At 48.4% G+C, this 22,665-nt stretch overlaps 1 protein-coding gene and 1 long non-coding RNA gene across 2 annotated transcripts in view; both read right to left on the bottom strand.

The window, feature by feature from the left end:
* Positions 1-6,395: 6,395 nt before the first annotated feature.
* Positions 6,396-22,665, bottom strand: part of ptgfrnb (prostaglandin F2 receptor inhibitor b) — a 24,092-nt gene continuing 7,822 nt past the window's right edge. Inside the window, exons 5-11 of the mRNA XM_062446601.1 lie at positions 17,697-18,016; positions 16,624-16,744; positions 15,794-16,013; positions 15,035-15,219; positions 13,822-13,929; positions 8,992-9,297; positions 6,396-8,772 (exon numbers count right to left, since the gene is read on the bottom strand). Coding sequence (XP_062302585.1) covers positions 8,609-8,772; positions 8,992-9,297; positions 13,822-13,929; positions 15,035-15,219; positions 15,794-16,013; positions 16,624-16,744; positions 17,697-18,016 — 1,424 coding nt within the window. The 3' untranslated portion in view covers positions 6,396-8,608. The remainder of the gene's footprint in view (positions 8,773-8,991; positions 9,298-13,821; positions 13,930-15,034; positions 15,220-15,793; positions 16,014-16,623; positions 16,745-17,696; positions 18,017-22,665) is intronic.
* Positions 17,298-17,672, bottom strand: LOC134007279 (uncharacterized). Its single transcript, XR_009928025.1, has 3 exons — positions 17,614-17,672; positions 17,397-17,421; positions 17,298-17,314 (listed from the first exon to the last, which is right to left on the bottom strand). It is a non-coding gene; the product is annotated as an uncharacterized LOC134007279 (long non-coding RNA).

The raw sequence follows: 22,665 nt of genomic DNA, 5'->3' as shown, positions 1-22,665 counted from the left end.
TTATTTCAAAGGTGGTAGCAAACGGACTACGCTCAAAACAAAAGACAGTCAGTCGGCTAGTAGCCTACTGTCAGGTACAGGTTCTCTTGTCCTGTGGTTGCTATAGCTACGTAGTGAACTCGCAGTAGTAGCCTTCTGAGTCGGGTATAACGCCATCATCTCGTTAAAATGTTTTAAGATTGCCGGTTGCACAAAACACTAGAAACTTCCAAAACACAAGAAAATACTACTTATGAAACTTTTCTCAATTGACATCCAAGACAGGGTAAAGATAATTGATTTGGAAATAACCACATAACTAGAGAGGTGTTTTAGAGGGTGTGGATCCATTCGGCCTACAGTTCATTCTGTGTCCATTAGTTTTAACTGCTGCTGAAGAGAAGGTTCGTGATTATCTTGAGATCTCTAAGCTTTAGGAAACAGCATTCTAAAGCATAATATCAAATACTGCCAATAAAGGTTAAATAAAGCTACTTTATAAAGTGAACTGGGTGATTGAAATTGTAATTTTTTAGACTGCCACTTGCTTTTCAGTAGGGATAGAAACAACGGACAAATAGGCTATATGTTGGCATGACAATCAACGCAATCAACAACCAGGATGTTTTTATTTTTAAATTTTTACATTTTGAGAATTGATCGGATAGGCCATTGTTTTTATCGGCGTGAATACATGGTTGGCCGTTTGTTACCAGCGTAATGAAGTTGGGTGTTAAGTGATAGGCTATAGCCCTACAACTAACGTAGTAAAATATTAATAAGATGTTTTTTTATTCAAATATATCAAATAATATGGTGTACTTTATCATCCTGCAGCCGATTTCTCAAGCGTCTCGCCGAAAAAGTCGACCAGCTGGCGAAACTATCGCTGCAGATCGCGAGCCAATCGCGGCGCTGCAGCCTGAGTGGCGGGTCCAATTTGATAACATGAAAAAAGGCGGCGCTTCCATATGGCAGCTAATTGCGGCGCTTCGCAGCCAGTGTGTCCCAGGCGTGAGGTGTGATGATAGCAGATCGGTTCTTACCCAGTAACCAGACGCACGATCTAACGGTTCGACGGGGACATACGTTTTCTGTTAAGACACCATGAATGTGCACTTTTTCACCAGTAACATTTAAAATCTGGTGAAAGATTCATTGCCTTACCTGACAACAGTATTCAAAGCCACAACATCTAGGCCTATACGTTTATATTTATGATCCACCTGATCAATCAATATCAGCCTTGAGAGAAGACCCAAGCCTGCTCCTTCCATCTCAGGAACAGTGAAGCCAACCGACCACTTAACATCAAATGGTCTGGAACACCACTCGAGCACTGTACCCACCCTGTCTACCTTGGAGTAACCAAGGTAGACATTTAAGGGACACATCAAAAACACAAAATCAAAAGTCGGTTCCCGAAACAACATCCTACGGAAACTGACCAACTCCAAATGGGGAGCCACAGCAGCACACACATAAACACTCCTCCTCTGGCCCTGTGCTGTTCCTCTGCTGAATATGCATGTCCTGTTTGGGAGAGGTCAACCCATGCCAAGAAACTTGACTTACCACTGAACAAAACCTGCCGCCTGATCACTGGCTGCTTGAAACCCACCAACATAAGCAACCTGCACCTCCTCGCTGGCATTGCCCCTGCTGATATTAGACGGGAAGTTGCCAGCCGAGTCGAGAAAACAAAAGCTACTAGCGATGAACGCCGTCCCCTCCATGGATGTCACCCTCTAAAGTCAAGACAAAGTTTTCTCAGCCTTGTCCAGCCTCTAACAGTCTCGGGATGAAACCAGAATCCAACTCTGGATGGAAAAGCTTAAATTTTGCATTTTATGGTAAAACTACGTGTGGCAGGGCTGTCTGATGTTTTAATAATTAATAATATAATTTCTATAGCTCGCAGAATTAACTGTTTGCCGTGAAAGTTTGAAAATGGTAGCTAGTCCACGTATACAGTTATTTCAGAAATTAATTACAAATAGTAAACGTTTTGCCTTAATAGTCGCTTGCACTTCTTCATTTTAGACGCTAGATGGTACTCTTGCTTAAGTGGTGAAAGCAAGCTTTGGATATGCAGACACACAGAAAGACAGGTGCTCCATATATATTTTTATCGATTTTTTTTTCAACATTTAAACTTTTTTTTCGAAATGTATTTAATCCAATAATTTTGTAACCTTTTGAAAAAAAAGTACTGATACCAGAAAAATCGACTTACTGTAAGTACAGAAACGAAGTGTTTGTAGTACTTTGTAACTTCCCATTTCTGCTTATGACAGACATAACTCAACTGTACCTACAGTGGGGGCAAATAGTTTTTTGCAAATACATCATAAATGTGAGTTATTTCCATCAGAAACATTTAAAATCTGGTGAGAGATTGAGGTAATTGTTCTAGCTTTGCATGACTTACCTAAAAACATGGACCAAAACCACAAAATCTATTGAATATTTATGATGCGAATAAAAAATTAACGTTAGGATATCCTGGGAGAAAATGTAGACTGTTGACAAAGTCAGGTTTGACAAGCAAAAAAGATTTGGGGTCTTAAATCTGGCATTTTATGAATAACTCTTGTGTGTGGCTGTCATAACTTCTGTCTATAGTGGATACAATCAACTGTTTGCAGTGAAAGTTTGAAAAGGGTAGGCCACATCTACAGTTATTTTAGTAAATATTACAAATAGTAAACAAACGTCTTACATGGATGTAGTCGCTTGAACCTCTTGATTTTATACACTAGATGGCTGTCTTGCTTGACTGATAAAAACAGCTTCAGAACTGCATGGTTCCCCTCATTATACAATGTCTGCAATGTGAAAGTGGGTGACAAATGAGAAAGCCCTGTTCAGGAAATCACATGATTCTATCCCCAGAAGCTGAGTGCTAGTCAGACAGAGATAGATGAAGATAGTCATGTGAGATGTGTAATGAAACACGTTTTTGTTATAAATACAACAAACACTGACTTCTGCATTTAACACACCCTTGTACGCATCTTGAATGTTAACAAGAGAATCTCTAGAATATCTTCTCATGATACAGGAGAAGAATGCTCAGAGTTCTGACTGCAGGGGGACTTCAGAAGGTCACAGTGTGTCTGTTGCTACTATGGAGACACAAGAGTTTTCATGGTATTCAAACCTTCCCTTCAGACGAGAGGAAATGGGATTGGGGGTCCCTTAGGTGGACGGGTGGAGAGAAGAGAGAAAAAAATACACATTGAAGAAGTTGATTGAACAGCGGCTGAACATTCTGATTATTTTCTGGGGAATGAGAGGAGAGGAACTCACAAAGGGTTTTGACCCAGACGACCCCGTCTCAAAGTCATTTCCTACACAGCAGAACAGCTGTATGGGAGAAAGGCTGGGAAAGGGAAGACACAGACCCCAACTCATGCTTCTGTCCAGACAGTGACAAGCTTGCAGTCTAAAGAATTTATTACAAAGGAGAGAAAGCTGTCAGTGTTGAATCTCATGAAGGGGCTGATCCCAGCGACCCGGAGGCTCCTCTGTATCAGAGCATCCAAAGATTTATCAACGTTTTTCACTTTTATAAATCTTAGGATATTTTAGATTTCCTTCAGGCATATTTTGCTAGTGAACACAATAATAAGTGTGAAAGAATTGAACAATCTGAGTGAATACAGTCTTTACAAAGTCAGACTGGTGGTGAAGCAGGATTCACCAGTCTCTTCTGCCTCCCAATGTGAAGCCAGATACTGTTGACTACTTGTTTAAACAGTATATATGTTGTTTAGTTGTTTAAACAGGGTATGTAGGGCATCTCGTGGTCTGTACAGAGGTTAAATCTGATCCACTCACTGACCAGAAGAGCTCAAATAAAGGGAGAGAGAAAGAGAGAAAGAGGGACATGATATAAAAGAGGCAGGGGGTAGGGGGAGGGGGGTTAAGAGAGTGGCGAGTGTGGCATGTATTTTTCTGGAACACACCAGCTCTATCAAACTGAAACCAAACACCACTAAATGTTATGAACCTCTTTTTTTGCATTTGAGCCCTGATATACAAGTTATTAAAAGATGCACACAAAAAAACAATACCCCAAAACATACGTTAAACACAGATAAATAAGCTAATCATGAACTGTGGAAGCTGTAAGGGTGTGCGGCTTCCCAGAGCAGGGGGGGCAGCAGGCATGGGTGGGGTTAATCTGATTAGGCCTGGAGCTGTGTGGCTCCTGAGTGTCTCTGAGGGGAACAGCTGGGGGCTGACCAGGGGCGGAGCTAGACTCTCAGTACAGTGGGGCTGCATCACCCTGTGGACAGAACAACCACAACGATGACCAGGAGAACACAGCATGGTGTCGGTGTCAGATGATTAATACATTCCTTTTTGTGTGGGTAGTCAGTCTCTCTCTTTCTCTCTCTTTTTTTCTCTCTCTCTGGGTCTCTGTCTCTTGCTCTCAGCTGCTCAGTCCTGCTCTGCCTCAGTCGTGCCCTGCCACAGTCCAGCCCTGCCTCAGTCCAGCCCTGCCACAGTCCAGCCCTGCCTCAATCCTCCCTGCCTCAGTCCAGCCCTGCAACAGTCCAGCCCTGCCTCAGTCCTGCCCTGCCTCAATCCTGCCCTGCCTCAATCTTGCCCTGCCTCAATCTTGCCCTGCCTCAGTCCTGCCCTGCCTCAATCCTGCCCTGCCCTGCCTCCAGCTGCAGTTATGCACGCTCCTCTTTTATTAAAGACTCTTAACTCCTCTGCTGGATTCACTGTCGCCGGGCAATAATGTCGTAACAGGGCTGAAGTTGAACTTAGTTACAGAACTTCAAATGTGTGGTCAGAATGTGTGGACCTGTCTGTCCTGTCCAGTAGGAGCAGCCCAGTTTAATGTCTCGCTCCAGGCAAGACATGAGCATCCATACAGCATTCATAATAGGTTATGACAGCTGTATGAATGAATGTGCATTAAACATTAGCATGGCAGAGGGGAAGAAAACCCTTAGATGGATTAATCTGATCAGAGAAGATGAACCAGTGTGTGTGTGTGTGTGTGTGTGCGTGTGCGTGTGTGGGGAAGGAATACAGTCTCCCTGCATGAAGGAGTTATTTAGACGATTGAGCCTGTTGTGCTTTACTATATGATACAAACCAGATATTCATCTGGTAAACTAGATAGTATGGTAGTACTGGGTCATACTAGATACTATGGTAGTACTGGGTCATACTAGATAGTATGGTAGTACTGGTTCATACTAGATACTATGGTAGTACTGGCTCATACTAGATAGTATGGTAGTATGAGTGTTGGCTCATACTAGATGGAATTGCACCCAGGCAGATAGCAGTCCAGGCTATAGCTGAAGGACCCACCCTGCCGAGGGCTCTCAGCCCTACAAGGACAAGTCAAACTGCTTGGTTGGAATGCTGCCATACAGGGACTTTAGTGTTCTGGATGTTACAAATGGGACTGTGACTGAGGCTGGCGCTGTGTGTGTGTGTGCGAGACATCTTCAGGACTCAGGTCAGATATCTTCGAACCCAAACCGTAAACTCTCTTTCCCCCCCTCTCCCTCCCTCTCCCCCCTCCCTCTCATCGCCACTCACAAAGTCTGTTGACAATGTTGCCATGACGAGGAAGTGTTGACGAGTCATCGCTGCATTCCATCTCCTGAGTTCCACGCTGCCCTCCTACCCTCAGTAGAACTTCCCCCACCCCCTCACCCCCAGGGTGTAAGTGTGATCCAGAGAGACAGTCCCTGCCATGAGAACCACTCTGCTCCGAATCTCTCCTCCAGAGTGTGAAACTCTCTCCTCAGCTCAGCTTCACCACAGCTAGCAGTAGAAGCAGTTGAGCATTTTATAATAACCTTCCATAACTATCATTAACTTAATGACCCTCTCAACCCCAGAAGACACTTTATGAGCAGGTTGATCTTGCAGCTCTGGATGTGCAGGAATGATGTGTGGTTGGCAGACTCTCACACAGACACACACACAGACACTCACACAGACACACACACAGACACTCACACAGACACACACACAGACACTCACACAGACACACACAGACACTCACACAGACACACACACAGACACTCACACAGACACACACACAAAGATTTGGGTGAAAAACCACAGCACCAAAAACTGGGACGGTGCCAGTGATCGAGAGAAAGGGAAGAAGGAATGAGAAGAATGGGAGAGACGGAGGCAAGGAGGAAGAGAGGAGAGAGAGGGCGAGAGAGAGAGAGATAGTGTGATGGAGAAAGAGTGAAAACGAACCTCACTGGAGGTTGGGGGCTTGACAGATTCTGTTCTAAACATAAAACTAATCTGCATTTCTAATTGAGAGAGAAGAGACGGAGCGGACTCAGGGCTGATTCCCTGAAGAACACGAGAGACGGAGAGAATATGGAACGATGCAACAAGCTCGTATCAGCCCAACGCACAGTTATAAAACATTTATTCTGGCAGAAATATTTGAAGTTGTTCAGTAGGCTGGAAGCATCAGAAGATCATATAAAAACCTGATTGATCGTTACCCAGGGAAACATTGGCACAACTATACAATATTCAAATCAGATAAAATTCATAGAAGCTTTTATAGTAATTTACAACAAAAAAGAAGACTTAGAAATCTATTTAAAAACATCCATCACAATAATAATGTCAAACTAAAAATAAACAACAAAGGACTTTCATAACCACTTGAAGTGTTTTATTGTGGGGTGTTTGTAGTGTGTGTAGTGTAGTGTGTGTAGAGTGTGTGTGTATTAGGAGTAGTCTCAACACCAGGAAGCGTCAGTCTCTAGTTTGGCACTACCACTCTGCTCCTGCTGGGGGCAGTGGAGGGTTGGAGTGGACTAAACCCTGTCAGATTCCAAACCTGAACCCTGGCCAGGTTCCCTTCCCAGACAGCTGGTACTCCACTGACGGGCTGCAGCACAAGTGGGAATGCTGGAAGACTCTCTCCTTGTGTGTGTCAGTGTGTGCTGAATGTAAATTCAAGTCGTTACACTGCAATGCATGGGGGTAGGTAGGGTTATGTTCAAGCTGTGTGTGTTTGAGCCATGCTCGTGTCTATGTGTCTATGTGTGTATGTGCATTCAAGTTAGGGCGTGTGCAGAATGAGGACTGTTGAACACGTTTGTTTGTCGATGGAGCGACAGGACAGGATATCAGCTATAAAGGCCTCTAAAGCCTGGTGGAGGATTAGCAGGGAAGGGCAGCTCTTTGTCCCCAGGCTGAGAACTGCCAGCAGAGCCCAAGGGACTGGGACAACCACCCCCAGTCTCTCTCACACTCCCAGGACTGACCTGGCTGCAGACACACACCTTCCAACCCAGAGAAAGAGCTGAGCAAGAGAGAGAGAGAGGTGGAGAGAGAGAGAGAGAGGTGGAGAGAGCGAGAGAGAGGTGGAGAGAGCGAGAGAGAGGTGGAGAGAGAGAGAGAGGTGGAGAGAGGTGGAGAGACTGCTTTATAATGCTGGAACTGTGATCTACTAATATAGGAAGTGATTTGAACCCTTAAAGCCGCAGTACAACAACATCTCTGAGGCAACAACAGTGCCTTCATTAGTCTGTGCAACTGGGACAATGCATGGAACTTTATAGTGGTTTAAACTGACCCATATTCAATTCAGCCTCTTCGGCTTACGGCTCAGTAATTACTCTCTGCTTGTCTACCGGAAGAAGTGTTGGATAGGAGGGGACAGAAGAGGGGGCAGCAGCAGTGTTGGAACCCAGCCCAGGGTGCCTCTGAGGGGGTAGGAGAGTAAGGCCTCGGGGTGTAGCACCAGCAGAGCTGCTCCCAGCTCTGGAGCAGGCAGAGACCCACGCAGCACCAAGACTTCCTCTGCTCATCCTGTTTTATTGCTACCTAGCAGCCCAGCCTACGACTGATACACACTTCTATATTTATACATCGTTCATCTCTATCTGCTGCTTGATGACTTGTGACTGAACCAAGTTACAAGAACGAGACTCCCAGAGCCGACCACATTCTCTCTCACTACCAGCCACAGTTTCATTCTCCCTTTTGACCACATCTCATCTGAACCTGGGGTCTAAACAGGCTCTTCTGCGTTCTTCACAGTTGGGGCAGTACAGAGGGGTAAGGGGGTTCAAGTCTATAGTCTCACAGTGTATGATGTCACGGTGCACCAGGTCATCTGGATCCCAGTCGCACAGTTATGACATCATCACCTTGACAAGGGGGAGGGGGGGACAGGAAATACATCTGTCTATTCCAGCGTGGGCAGTGTTTGCCACACACACACACAGCGTACACACACAACGTACACACACACAATGTACACACACACGTCTCCCCGTTTAAAGCTTTAAAAAAGTCATTTAAAAAACTAGTGTTCAGGAGAGAAGATAGAGTCCTCTCGAGGGAGATGTAGTCCAGGAGTTTTGAAATGCAAGTCACACGTCACACCAGCCAATGGCAATCCTCACGACTGAATGCTTCCTCTTCCATCGGCCAATCAGAAAGCTCCAAGCAACACACCCAAGAAGTGCTGCAATTGGTCGGTCGGCGTGGCCATGGTAACGTGCCTGCACGTGCGCGCTCGTCGCTCGCTCGTTCACTGGACTAGGAAAGGGTGGTGGTCCCAGAGAGAGTGTGTGTGCGTGTGTGTGTGACGGGCTGTGTGTCAGTCCATCTCCAGGTCCATGAGCTTGGTGCGTGAGCGCGGGGTGTGTGTGGTGTTCCGGCAGCAGCAGCGGGCACACACCAGGCCCAGCAGGAGGGAGAACACGCCCACCCCCAGCGATGCCCCCGCACCGTACAGCAGGGGCAGCTTCAGAGAGTCCCACACTGAGGAGACAGAGAGGGGTCACACACTGAAACACACACACACACAAACACACACACACACACTGAAACACACACACACACTGAAACACACACACACACTGAAACACACCCACACACTGAAACACAAACATGGTTAACCCACACACGCTAAACACACAAATGCCAAACACGTGCATGCTAACAACACACGTGCAAGTAAAAACCCACGTGACTACTCACTGGCGAAGCGTACGGTGAGGAACACCCTGGTGGAGCTGATCTGAGCGGCCTGCGTCCAGGCCCCGGTGGAGGCAGACAGGTGCCAGGGCGTGGCCAGGCAGTGGTACTCCCCCGAGTCGCTGTCCTGGGTGGCGTGCACGCTCAGGGTGTAGGTGTGGGGGCCACTGCGCTCCAGAGACACGTCGCTGCTCGAGTTGCGTTGGCCCTTCCTCACCACGCCGAAGCGGTCGACGCTGGCGAGGAGCGTGCTTGTCTGAGCGCCGCGCATGCGCGTCAGGAACCAGCTCACCTCGTAAGACACGTCGTCTGTGAGGAGGAGGGGAGAGAGATGGGAGTATACGTTATAAGATTTGACTACATTTCCCATTATGCATTGTGTCATGTATTCGTTCGTACAGCCTCATATTTAACCTGCGTTTTTTCCTACGGAGACAGGAAGTGTTGAGGAGGAGTGTGAGGTTGTGTGAGGTGGATCTGGAAACATTGCTGTGTGTGTGTGTGTCGCTGTCTGGCTGGGAGACAGCACAGCAGGTCCCTGTGCTGAGGGGAACCTCTAGCTGGTCATTACTGTGTCAGAGAGAGGAGCTATTAGAGCTGGTCCTCCCACACACTCGCTCGCTCTCACACACACACGCATACACACACACAGAGAACTGGAATAATACCCTAGCTAGAACAAGAGGAGGGGAGGAAAGGATGAATCAAAAAGAGAACAGAAGGTAGTACAAAAACATGAATGTTAAAAGAAGAATAGTCAAAGAAACAACAGAAGGCAAGGATAGCGAGCGACGACAGAGAGATGAAATGACTCGGATGTAGTGACTCACAAGGGAAGAAGACTCATTTTGTGTGAAGCTCGTTAATGCTTCACCACAAGCCCACCTCTGCAGACACTAGTCAACCAAAACAAACACAGATCCAGACCTTAAAAGGGCTTGCTCTGCCCTGGCCTGGCTGGAGCCGCTACCCTGCACTAGCTGTGGTTTCTTCAGAAACAACAACCTTGTGTGGGTGTGGATCGGAGGACTAAGCAACGCTGCCAACCGTTAGTGATGCTGATATAAGACTGGGGGTTTAGTCATAAACACCGTGCTACTCAAAATGATTGGGGTGCGAGTTTAAAAGCAAACCACATTTCTGTTTGAGTAACAGCAAAGTCATCACTGCTAAGACGTGTGATTAAATCAGGATACTATGTGTAGTACAGCAACATGCAGTACAGAATACTGCACTATACAGTACTGCAACATGCAGTACAGAATACTGCACTATACAGTACTGCAACATGCAGTACAGAATACTGCACTATACAGTACTGCAAAATGCAGTACAGAATACTGCCCCTTCATCTTTCTCATTTAACCCTAACCCAGCACAAATGACAACTAAACTACACTGGCTGCACAGTCACATGACCCCAGTCACATGTGGCTCAAGCCAGCAGGGCAGCAGAGAGGAAATCAACGCAGGTAACTGATCAAAACAGAGAACAACACAACACACTCCTGCCAGCACATACAAGCTCACTGACTAGAACAGACACGGGGACAGACACCGAGACAGTCACACTCCCTCAGCCAGCATCTTACGTTCCCTCCTCCTCCTCCCTCCCTCCCTCCCTCCCTCCCTCCCTCCCTCCCTCCCTCCCTCCCTCCCTCCCTCCCTCCCTCCCTCCCTCCCTCCCTCCCTCCCTCCCTCCCTCCCTCTCTCCCTCTCTCCCTCTCTCCCTCTCTCCCTCTCTCCCTCCCTCCCTCCCTCCCTCCCTCCGCCTAATGGACCACAGGAAAGCATCATTAATTACTGGCTGCTAGTCAAGCAGGGGCAGCTGGGTAAAGTGATTGTGCGGGTCAGGTGGGTGGGGATGTCTGCTAGTTCTAGAACTCTGCAGATACAACGGACAGTTCTAGAACTCTGTAAACGAAAATGTAAGACGAAAGAGCCCTTGACAGGCTATTATCTTCAATACAATTCTGGCTGATGGTAACTTGAACTGTTTTTTGCTTGTTGGCAGTTTCAAGTTTCAAGGATAAAGGTAGTACACTGGGGACTCAAAACAAACATCTTTTGTCCGAAAACAAAAATAAGTTTCTGTACTTTTCCGACTGCCACTTCGACTGTGACGTTCACACACATTTCCTGCTTCCTGTCCTCACATTCCACACTTGAGCGTCTCCAGGGTGTCTGCACACAGGCACAGGTACACGGAACAACAAGCCCAACATCACAGACAATAATTGCATTGTGTGTCTCAAACACGCAGCATGTACACACACACACACACATGAATCTTCATGTTCGAGGGTCGAGGCCAGGAGAGTGGAGATATACAAGATGAAAAGGGATCTGGTCCAGAAAATCACTGTAGGTGAACACAAGTGATAACTGTTATCACACGCTCCTCCCCCCCCCCCCCCTCCCAGCTCCATTCCAGAGTTATGACTCTGTCCTGCCCAGGCTTGTCCCTAGGTAAGAATGCTGGAGACGCATCACACTGCATTACTCAACACACAGCTCAATAATCTCTCTCTCTCATCTCCTCTACACAGCTCTATACCCTCTCTCTCATGTCCTCTACACAGCTCTATAGTCTCTCTCTCTCTCTCTCTCATCTCCTCTACACAGCTCTATAGTCTCTCTCTCTCTCTCTCTCTCATCTCCTTTACACAGCTCTATAGTCTCTCATCTCCTCTACACAGCTCTATAGTCTCTCATCTCCTCTACACAGCTAGGGCTAGGGGGTTAGCTGGCCCTCTGTGGGGACAGGTATAGCTTAGTGGTTAGAGCTTCTGACTGCAGTTAAACAAGTTGCAGGTTTAAATCCTCCCTGTCTTTTCCCCTCCTCCTTCCTCCTGCTCCTCCTCTCTACTGTTGCTCTGTTGGGCGTCAGGTGAGGAGGCGTCAGGAGAGGAGGGGTCAGGTGAGGAGGGGTCAGGAGAGGAGGGGTCAGGAGAGGAGGGGTCAGGAGAGGAGGGGTCAGGAGAGGAGGGGTCAGGTGAGGAGGGGTCAGGTGAGGAGGCGTCAGGAGAGGAGGGGTCAGGTGAGGAGGGGTCAGGAGAGGAGGGGTCAGGTGAGGAGGCGTCAGGAGAGGAGGGGTCAGGAGAGGAGGGGTCAGGAGAGGAGGGGTCAGGTGAGGAGGGGTCAGGAGAGGAGGGGTCAGGAGAGGAGGGGTCAGGAGAGGAGGGGTCAGGTGAGGAGGGGTCAGGAGAGGAGGGGTCAGGAGAGGAGGGGTCAGGAGAGGAGGGGTCAGGAGAGGAGGGGTCAGGAGAGGAGGCGTCAGGAGAGGAGGGGTCAGGAGAGGAGGGGTCAGGAGAGGAGGGGTCAGGAGAGGAGGGGTCAGGAGAGGAGGGGTCAGGAGAGGAGGGGTCAGGTGAGGAGGCGTCAGGAGAGGAGGGGTCAGGAGAGGAGGGGTCAGGAGAGGAGGGGTCAGGAGAGGAGGGGTCAGGTGAGGAGGCGTCAGGAGAGGAGGGGTCAGGTGAGGAGGGGTCAGGTGAGGAGGGGTCAGGAGAGGAGGGGTCAGGAGAGGAGGGGTCAGGAGAGGAGGGGTCAGGAGAGGAGGGGTCAGGAGAAACATGAGTAACTGAAACAACCATTCAACTGACGGTTTGTCCCCGGGGACACACCTTGTGACACATTTCCTGTCAGTCCAAAACCAATATTGGATTTGATTAAATTGTGTATCATGATGCCAACTAGATAACTTTGAGGAAACGAAAGAGTCTGGCTGCTTACACTAGGTTATTCCCATCCCACACAGAGAAACTACTGCAAGTTAGTTACCTGGATAGTTAGTCATGCTGGTTAGATTATAAAGTGTAAATAACTAACTATTTACAGAGAAAAGGCGCCTGTCAATCATGTAGCCCTCCGAAACACGTTTCTGCCTGGCCAATCAGCTATCCCCCAGAAGGTGTGTTCAAGACTGGGGGATGGGTGTAGCTCAGTGGAGCGTCGGACAGCATATCAACATTACACACACACAATACATTATTATTATTATTATTAATAATCTCAAATTTTATGTGTGACAAGAATGTGGCTGTGTCCTCCATGTTTAAACCCTAACCGTAAACACACTGATATTACTGAACAGAAGAATGTACACTTTACACACAGACAAGATCAGACAGAGAGAGGGAGAGACAGACGGAGAGAGAAACAGGACAAACAGAAGTGGGGAGACCACAGAGAACGTGAACAAACAATAGAGTTGATTGGAGAGAAGGAACATGTTTTAGGTGCCATGCTCAGAAGGTCATCCTCCACCCCTCTCAGCCTGGCAAGGGGAGGGGGGGAGGGAGGGAGGGAGCTTCTGTTAGAGGTGTGAAGGAGGGAGGGAGAGAGAGAGAAAAATAGAGAGGGAGGGAGGCTGATAAGAGTGTTGTCTCAGGGAGTCTGGCTCAGTATCAACACTGTTAAACACCCGGGAGTTTCTGACGCTCGCTACAGATTACACACAAGTGATGAAATGAATCTTGATGTGGTACCTATTCATTTATACAGGAATTAATTTTAATGGCAGTGAGTGACGTGTTTATGGTGGAATTTTCTATTTGAGATCAAATGAATAAAAGTGAGTGAGTGAGAGAGCGCGAGTGGAGGATGTGAGCGTTTGCGTATTCCAGCTGTGTGTGTATAGTTCAGCTGTGTGTGTATAGTTCAGCTGTGTGTGTATAGTTCAGGTGTGTGTGTATAGTTCAGGTGTGTGTGTGAGTAGTACATGTGTGTGTATGTGTGTGTGTTGTTCAATGCGTGTGTGTGAGTGTGTGTGTAGTTCATGTGTGTGTAGTTCAGGTGTGTGTGTGTGTGTGTGTGTGTGTGTGAGGTTCCTACCAGTCTTGCGGGAGGATCCTGACACTCCGAGGTTACACTCCATCTTGGCCGTCTCCCAGGGAAACACCTTGGTGGTGTCAGACTTGATCCCCACAAAGAACGAGGGGCCTGGAAGACACACACAAACACATAAGTACAAGTCCAGCACATTCAATGTCTCTTACTGTGTGCGACGAGTTCATTAGAGGTCTTAGAATTGTGCTGTGTGTGTGCATGTGTGTGCCCTTCACGCTCAGTGCAGTCTCTTCTTGGCGTGCGTTCAACATACAAACACAGTTGAACCCTCACACAGGGAAAAGAGAATCAGTGATACGGATCCTTGCAGCTTGTAACTGATTTGTCCAGGACAGATTTGCCATGGGGCGCTGCTTTGAAGCCCCTACCCCACAGAGACACAGAGAAGAGAGAGAGAGAAAGACGAGAGGAGGTAAAGAGGAGAGAGAAAGGAGAAGGAGCAAAAGAACCGTCCGTACTTCCCAGGAGACAGAAGATTGAGAAACTATTCCTACCCTTCTACCAGTAACATCAAACACAGCAAAGTAGGTCGACCAAGGCTGTGTGTGGGAGCTTTTAAGCATGTGTTAAATATAGATATCCAAGACTTACAACTCAAGAATCACAAGTATAAACATAAGTATACATGCTAGTGAATGATGTGACTACAGTGCAGAGCTGTAGTCACATCAAAACTTCACCAAAACTTCAGAGTGAGATTCTGTAGTTTGGGGCTTTTGGGAAATCACATACGTTCTCATGAGCAGTTTCTGGGGGGGGGGGATACCAAAAGGTGTTCTGTAACACATCGACAACGTTAAACTAAAACCCACTTATTATGTGTCCATAATCAGCACAAGGGCCTTCATTAAATATTAAGAATATAATTTTTTTTCCGTTATGGTTACAGTGAAATGTTGGGGGCAAGAGCAGGAGGTACACGCAGAAAAAGAAAGAAGCCTTTTTTTGAGGACGGGGCCGTATACATATGTATACATACATACACATACATATACTGTATATATACACGCACACATCATATTTCTAATACTGTCTTTCTCCATTTCCGTCTGATGATGTTAACATCTAATGTCCATAATAAATAACAACATATGATATACTAATATGTTAAAGAATATAATATGAACATAATAGTCAAGAGTGCTAGAACAGTGTGTGACCCCTGTGTGACCCCTGTGTGACCCCTGACCACACCCACCAGTCTCGTCGAAGGTGACCTGGATCTTGTTGGACTCTGCGCTGACGGCTCGGGTCCAGGCCTGTCCGGTCTGCCGCGTCCAGGCCGTGACATCACACCAGTAGAAGCCCCGGTCAGACAGCTGCACCCCGGCCAGGCGGAAGCTGAACTCTGCCGGGCCGGTCTTCACCAGCACCAGGCTGTCTCTGAAGACAGGGAGAGGACTGTCATCACCATCACCTCCATCATCACCACCTCCATCACCATCACCTCCATCATCATCATCACCTCCATCACCATCACCTCCATCACCATCACCTCCATCATCACCACCTCCATCACCATCACCTCCATCATCACCACCTCCATCACCATCACCTCCATCATCATCATCACCTCCATCATCATCATCACCTCCATCATCATCATCACCTCCATCACCATCACCTCCATCATCATCATCACCTCCATCACCATCACCTCCATCACCATCACCTCCATCATCATCATCTCCATCACCATCATCACCACTTCCATCACCATCACCTCCATCACCGCCATCACCTCCATCACCTCCATCATCACCACTTCCATCACCATCACCTCCATCACCTCCATCACCTCCATCACCTCCATCATCACCACCTCCATCATCACCACCTCCATCACCATCATCATCACCATCATCATCACCATCAACGTAATCATCCCCACCACCATCATCTCAACACTGTGTGTATGCATGCACACTGTGTATGCATGCATGCGTCTCCAGGGTACCTGCGGCTGGGGTCGGTGATCCCCCCGTGGTGCAGCACAGCGTCTGGGCTGAGGGACACCACGGTCCTGGGGGTCCCCTCCAGGTTTTCCTGGGTCTGGACCAGCACGGAGAACCCTGGCTCCTGCAGATGCTCCACCGCCAGGCTGCAGCTCATCTGGAACACAGCTCCACCCGCCGACGCCACGCGCTCAGTCCGAGCCACCACGCTCAGCCCCGGGCCTACAGCGGACCACACCTGGTCAGCAAGCTGGTTGGTACATCAACCAGCTAGTCTATACATCAACCAGCTAGTCTATACATCAACCAGCTAGTCTATACATTAACCAGCTAGTCTATACATTAACCAGCTAGTCTATACATTAACCAGCTAGTCTATACATCAACCAGCTAGTCTATACATTAACCAGCTAGTCTATACATCAACCAGCTAGTCTATACATCAACAAGCTAGTCTATACATCAACCAGCTAGTCTATACATCAACCAGCTAGTCTATACATCAATGTGTGTGTGTGCATGTGTTGGTGTGAATGTTTGTGGATGCATGAGTGTGTGTGCGTATGCCTGTGGGTGAGAACAAGTTCTGTGTGACTTCTTGAAGGATGTCAATAAGAACCAAGCTGTGGAAACAATGACTCGTCTTCCTGTGCTACCATCTCTGACGTGTTAAATAGAACAGTTGTGTTTGTGTGTCTGTGTGTGTGTGTGTGAGTTCATGGTCATAGGACTGGTTCATGTTATCTATTGTTAGAATATAAACATCCCCAGTAACATGTTTGTGAACATGAAACACTGGAACGCGTTGACAGGCAGACAGACAGGCACTAACGTTTGGACTCCCAGCGTACGGTGACCGAGGGAGTCCTGAGCTCGGCTGCTCGCTCCATCCCCCCCTGACGGGCAGGAGTCCAGGCGCTCACAGAGCAGGTGTACGCCCCCATGTCTCCATCCTGGGGAGCAGAGGCCAGAGAATGTGAGAGACAGAGACAGACAGAGAGAGACAGAGAGAGACAGACAGACAGAGACAGAGAGACAAACAGAGAGAGGCAGAGAGACAGACAGAGAGAGACAGAGACAGATAGAGAGACAGACAGAAAGAGACAGAGACAGATAGAGAGACAGACAGAAAGAGAGAGAGACAGACAGACAGAGAGAGACAGACAGACAGAGAGAGACAGACAGACAGAGAGAGACAGACAGGATGTGAGAGTCAGGAACAGAGAAGTAGGTACGCTGCTGGGAAAGTCCTGAGGATGATTCACAGCCCGAGACACACCTCAGCATATCACACCTTCAGCCTCTTACCACACACCACCTTCAGTCTCTTACCACACACCACCTTCAGCCTCTTACCACACACCACCTTCAGCCTCTTACCACACACCACCTTCAGTCTCTTACCACACACCACCTTCAGTCTCTTACCACACACCACCTTCAGCCTCTTACCACACACCACCTTCAGTCTCTTACCACACACCACCTTCAGCCTCTTACCACACACCACCTTCAGCCTCTTACTTCTCACACACACACACACACACACACACACACACACACACACACACACACACACACACACACACACACACACACACACACACACACACACACACACACACACCACCTTCAGCCTCTTACAACACACCACCTTCAGCCTCTTACAACACACCACCTTCAGCCTCTTACCACACACCACCTTCAGCCTCTTACCACACACCACCTTCAGTCTCTTACCACACACCACCTTCAGCCTCTTACCACACACCACCTTCAGCCTCTTACCACACACCACCTTCAGCCTCTTACCACACACCACCTTCAGCCTCTTACTTCTCACACACACACACACACACACACCTTCAGCCTCTTACCACACACCACAGCCACACACACCCTTACTTGCGTTTGTAGAAAGCGCAGCATGAATGTGTCAGGTTTGACTCTGGTCAGAGAGATCACACCAGACTCCACCCTGCCTCGGTACAGCTCTCCTGTCTGGAGGTTACCCTGGGCGTCCAGAGAGCCAATCAGCTGTGTTGTCTGAGCGGTTGCCGGGCGGTCTCCGGGAGGAGCAGGAAGTGGACTGTACTCCCAGGCCACGCCCAGTCTTCCCGCGGCAGGAAGGTGGGTGATGTTGGTCACATGACACGCCAGCTCTGTGGGGTCACCGGCAGCCTGGGGGGTCAGCACGAGGTCGGAGGTCACCGAGAAGTTAGGCTCTGCAGGAGAGAGTTGGTGATGTCAGAGAGGAGGAGAAGGGATGAGATCATCCAGAAACTGACCCCAGAGGGACACGCATCAGGAACACAGGATGATCACCAAGCCAGGTGCAAGCCATGATGGACCTTCAATTAATAACTATTATAAATAAGTATGCAGATCGTAAATCATCCAAATACAATGCATACAAAAACCTTGAAGTTAGAATATGTTGTATAAAGGTTATGGACTGCAATATAAGAAGCTGTAGAATGAGGGCAGTGATGTATTTTGTGTGTAGAAGCATGTGAAGCGTAGACTAGCTGGTGCAGGGCATGAGCCTTCCTCTCCACACACCCCTCTGAGTGTGACAGTGTTAACCGAGGTGTGTGATCCCTGCCGGGCCCAGCCGCTCTGCCCCTCCCACAGACCGGCTTTCTGCTTCATTTGACAGAAGATTTACACACACACACCTCAGCCTTTTATTAGGGCCATCTGTATGTGTGTATGTGTGTGTGTTTGTGTGTATATGTGTGTGTGTGTTGAGTGATGGGTTTGCATAATGTTATCTGCACGTCACAGGGATTGAATCATGCACTGTCACCATCTGCTACATAACCCCCTTCATCTGTGCCTACACACACACACACACGTCGTTTGTGCAAATCCTCCCCACTTCCTTCGTGACGAGAGGATCCCTGCCAATTACCCATGTGCCCATATCCTTCTCTCACAACCCCCTGCTTTCCTCTCGCTCTCTCTGTCTCTCTCTCTCTCATTCTGACGCACACATGCACACGCACCGCACACACATACGCACACATACAGTTGGTTCAAAAATAGAACAAAGGCACACACTCCCGCACAGTGTGAAGACTCCAGCTTCTTAATGCTACAAAATAAATCTTGCAAGAGATTTAAAGAAACCCTGCTGTAGAGGATCTGTATGTGAGAGTGATAGAGGAGGTCAAAGGTCATCCGTCTCTCACACCCAGGAATCAGGATGGGGTGGCGTTAGGAAACGGCTCTCTCAGATCAGACAGAACTGATCTAGGATCAGCTTCCTCTGCACCCGACTCCGGCAACATGCACTGCTACAGTCCACAGCCTCGTAGAACAACAGCTGATCTGAGGTCAGCTCAGCTGTGTCTGTAAATGCAGACCGTTCCTCGACTCCGACCACCAAAACACTGCTAGAGCCACGTGCTTCCCCTCCTCGATGTTCTGTAGGACTCTGTAGGACTCTGTAGGACTCTGTAGGACTCTGTAGGACTCTGTAGGACTCTGTAGGACTCTGTAGGACTCTGTAGGACTCTGTAGGACTCTGTAGGACTCTGTAGGACTCTGTAGGACTCTGTAGGACTCTGTAGGACTCTGTAGGACTCTGTAGGACTCTGTAGGACTCTGTAGGACTCTGTAGGACTCTGTAGGACTCTGTAGGACTCTGTAGGACTCTGTATACTCTCGCTATTTGTGCGTCGCTTTGGATGAGTGTCTGCTAGCTGACTAGCGTGTAGCTTAGCCAGAGCAGAGCAGCTCCGGGCGGTTATGAGGATAAGATTTGGTGGAACCTCAGAAGAGGAAATGCTCCTCACGCCAAACAGAGGCGTCGTCCAGAGTTCAGCACACAGCCTGGACTCATCCTGAGAGACAGGGACAAGGGTGGGGCTGGGCCTGGACTCATCCTGAGAGACAGGGACAAGGGTGGGGCTGGGCCTGGACTCATCCTGAGAGACAGGGACAAGGGTGGGGCTGAGGCTGGATTCATTAACCACTCTGCTATTGTTAGAGACAGAAAGTCTTCTCTAGAACTGTGACAGGTCTCGGGGGGTCAGTATCTCTGATAAAACCGGTTTCAGTTTCACCTCAGTTGGAGCCTTGTGCATAAGACTTGTTTGGAGGTGACTCATGGATAAGACTCAGTGCAGGGAAGGGTTTCAACAGTCAACACTGCCTAGGCACTGTCTGTGTTGAAAACAGGTGTCAATACTACAAATAAGCACTTCAAGACTGCAGCTTATTGTTAGTGTTTATCTGTATGTACACAAATGAGTACGCCTGCATGAGATGGCGCCGATAAGAAATAAAAGCAGGTGGGTGGATGGTTTTCAGTGTGAAACAACTAAAGACAGTATACTTAACAAAAGCTTCTCTGAGACAAAAAGAGAGAGACACATGGATAATGACCAAGCCCTTCTCTGCTGGGATGAAGAAAAGGTGTTCCTGCAGGGTGGACTCTGACCAGGAACCAGTCAACAAGCCCTGCATTTCCTGAACAACTTACAAAGGTGCGACACAAGGTCTGGAATTTAACGTTGAGTAACGCTGTGCTCTAGTTCCATGTGGTTTGGCGCGCTGCCATGGAGATAACGTCTCTTTATAACACACGGAAACTACCCTGCTTATACCTGCACTAAACATGACTTTCTCTAACCCCACCCAACTCACACTCTCTCTCTCTCACATTCACTCTCTCCCTCTCCCTCTCACATTCACTCTCTCCCTCTCCCTCACACATTCACTCTCTCCCTCACATTCACTCTCCTTCACATTCACTCTCTCCTTCACATTCACTCTCTCCCTCACATTCACTCTCTCCTCTTTACCTCACATTCTCTCCCTCTCTCTCGGGTAATGGTTGATCTTGATAGTATTTCCCTGTCCGGCTTCTCATTCACATACCGTTTGTCAGCAACTTAACAGGAGCCCAGACTATACTCCAGTTCATACTTTATGTGAATGCTGTTAAAGTTTAACAAACGTGTACACACCTGCTACACACACACACACACCCCCTGTAGTTAAACCAAACATCTTGAGATCTAATCATTTGAACAGAGCACAGCAGGTGTTCTGTCCAGAGAGGTTGAGGGTGAGAGGGGGAAATGACTCCTGCACCAAAGCCCTCAGCTTGGGTCTCTGGTTTCAGATGTGTGGGTGTGTGTTGTGTGAATGACTAAAGTGAGCAAGATGACCAGGAGATTTAAAACATTCCTTCACTTGGTCTCCACCCTGATATCCTCACCTAAAAGTTCTCCTCTCACACCCTTCTCACTTCCTAAACATTTTCAAACAATGGAAGTAGAGAGAGGTCTCTGTGTCTAAACAGAGAGACAGAGACCGTGAGCTAAACAGGTGACTAACGGGTTGTAGCCTATACAACAGCTAATTGTTGTTGTGCTAACTAACAGATAACTGTTTGATTAGAAATAGGGAATTGTACAAGAGAAAGTACAACTAGAAGAACTAGCAACCACTTAAATATACGGGTTGCACTAGTTTATATAATTTTGTATAGCTTTGTGTGTGTGTGTGTGTGAGAGAATGAGAAGTCCTCTGCTTGGCTAAGTTTAGGTCCAACAGGATTCACTTTTGAGAATGAATGGTGTGTGTGTGTGTGTGTGTGTGTGAGTGTGAGTGTGAGTGAGTGAGTGAGAGAGAGAGAGAGAGAGAGCAGGAGAGAAAGCGTGTGTGTGTGCAGTCTTAGTTCCTCCTCCATTGATGTGTGGCCTTGAGATCGTTCCTCTCCTACGCAGTGCTGCCCTCTGGGCACTGCCCTCCAGGATGAACACACTGCACAGTCTCCCATCCACCACCCAGCTACACCCACCTTCCCCCTCCATACCCATATCAGGAGGTGCTGTGTGTTTGCCACAGGGGTGGGGGAAGGGACTCCTACACTTCAGACTTGGGGCAACATCCCTTTATCACATGGCTGTGAGTGTGTTTGGGACAGCGAGAAAGAAAAACAGAGCAAGAGTAGAAAGAGAGAGTGTATTATTATTAAAGCCTTGCAGTTTCCAAACATCCATGTTGGAACATAACACAGATACACTTAATTTCAGACCAACGCCTTAATGCCCTTGGGTTAACTTCATCCGCAAACCACAACACAGGAGCCAGGCTAGCGCTAACACAGGAGCCAGGCTAGCGCTAACACAGGAGCCAGGCTAGCGCTAACACAGGAGCCTGGCTAGCACTAACACAGGAGCCAGGCTAGCGCTAACACTGGAGCCAGGCTAGCGCTAACACAGGAGCCAGGCTAGCGCTAACACAGGAGCCTGGCTAGCACTAACACAGGAGCCAGGCTAGCGCTAACACAGGAGCCAGGCTAGCGCTAACACAGGAGCCAGGCTAGCGCTAACACAGGAGCCAGGCTAGCGCTAACACAGGAGCCAGGCTAGCGCTAACACAGGAGCCAGGCTAGCGCTAACACAGGAGCCAGGCTAGCGCTAACACAGGAGCCAGGCTAGCGCTAACACAGGAGCCAGGCTAGCGCTAACACAGGAGCCAGGCTAGCGCTAACACAGGAGCCAGGCTAGCGCTAACACAGGAGCCAGGCTGGAATTTCCAGCTAAATGTGGCTTGCGTCCCCGGGGCTCTGGGTGGTGAGTCCTGACTCTCCCAGCTCCGTGGGCCCATGCTGACATACTGCCTGTGTGTGTGTGTGTGTGTGTGTGTGTGTGTAAACACCCAGCAGAAATGTCGGAGGGTAACCCAAGACTGACCCCCCCACCCCCACCCCTCCAAGCAGGGCTCAGCCACCCTGAGACTAGAGACAGAGTCAACGAGAAGTTTATGTCCGCTACAGAACCGTTTCTCATCATTTTCAGTTTCACGTCGGTTTAAAACGACCTGTTTACGTCAGGTGAGTTATAGTAGACACTAC

This window comes from Osmerus eperlanus, chromosome 21 (assembly GCF_963692335.1).
Source record: "Osmerus eperlanus chromosome 21, fOsmEpe2.1, whole genome shotgun sequence".
NCBI lineage: Eukaryota > Metazoa > Chordata > Actinopteri > Osmeriformes > Osmeridae > Osmerus > Osmerus eperlanus.
Note: the sequence above shows the minus strand (reverse complement) of the source record. Positions and strands in the feature narration are given on the sequence as shown.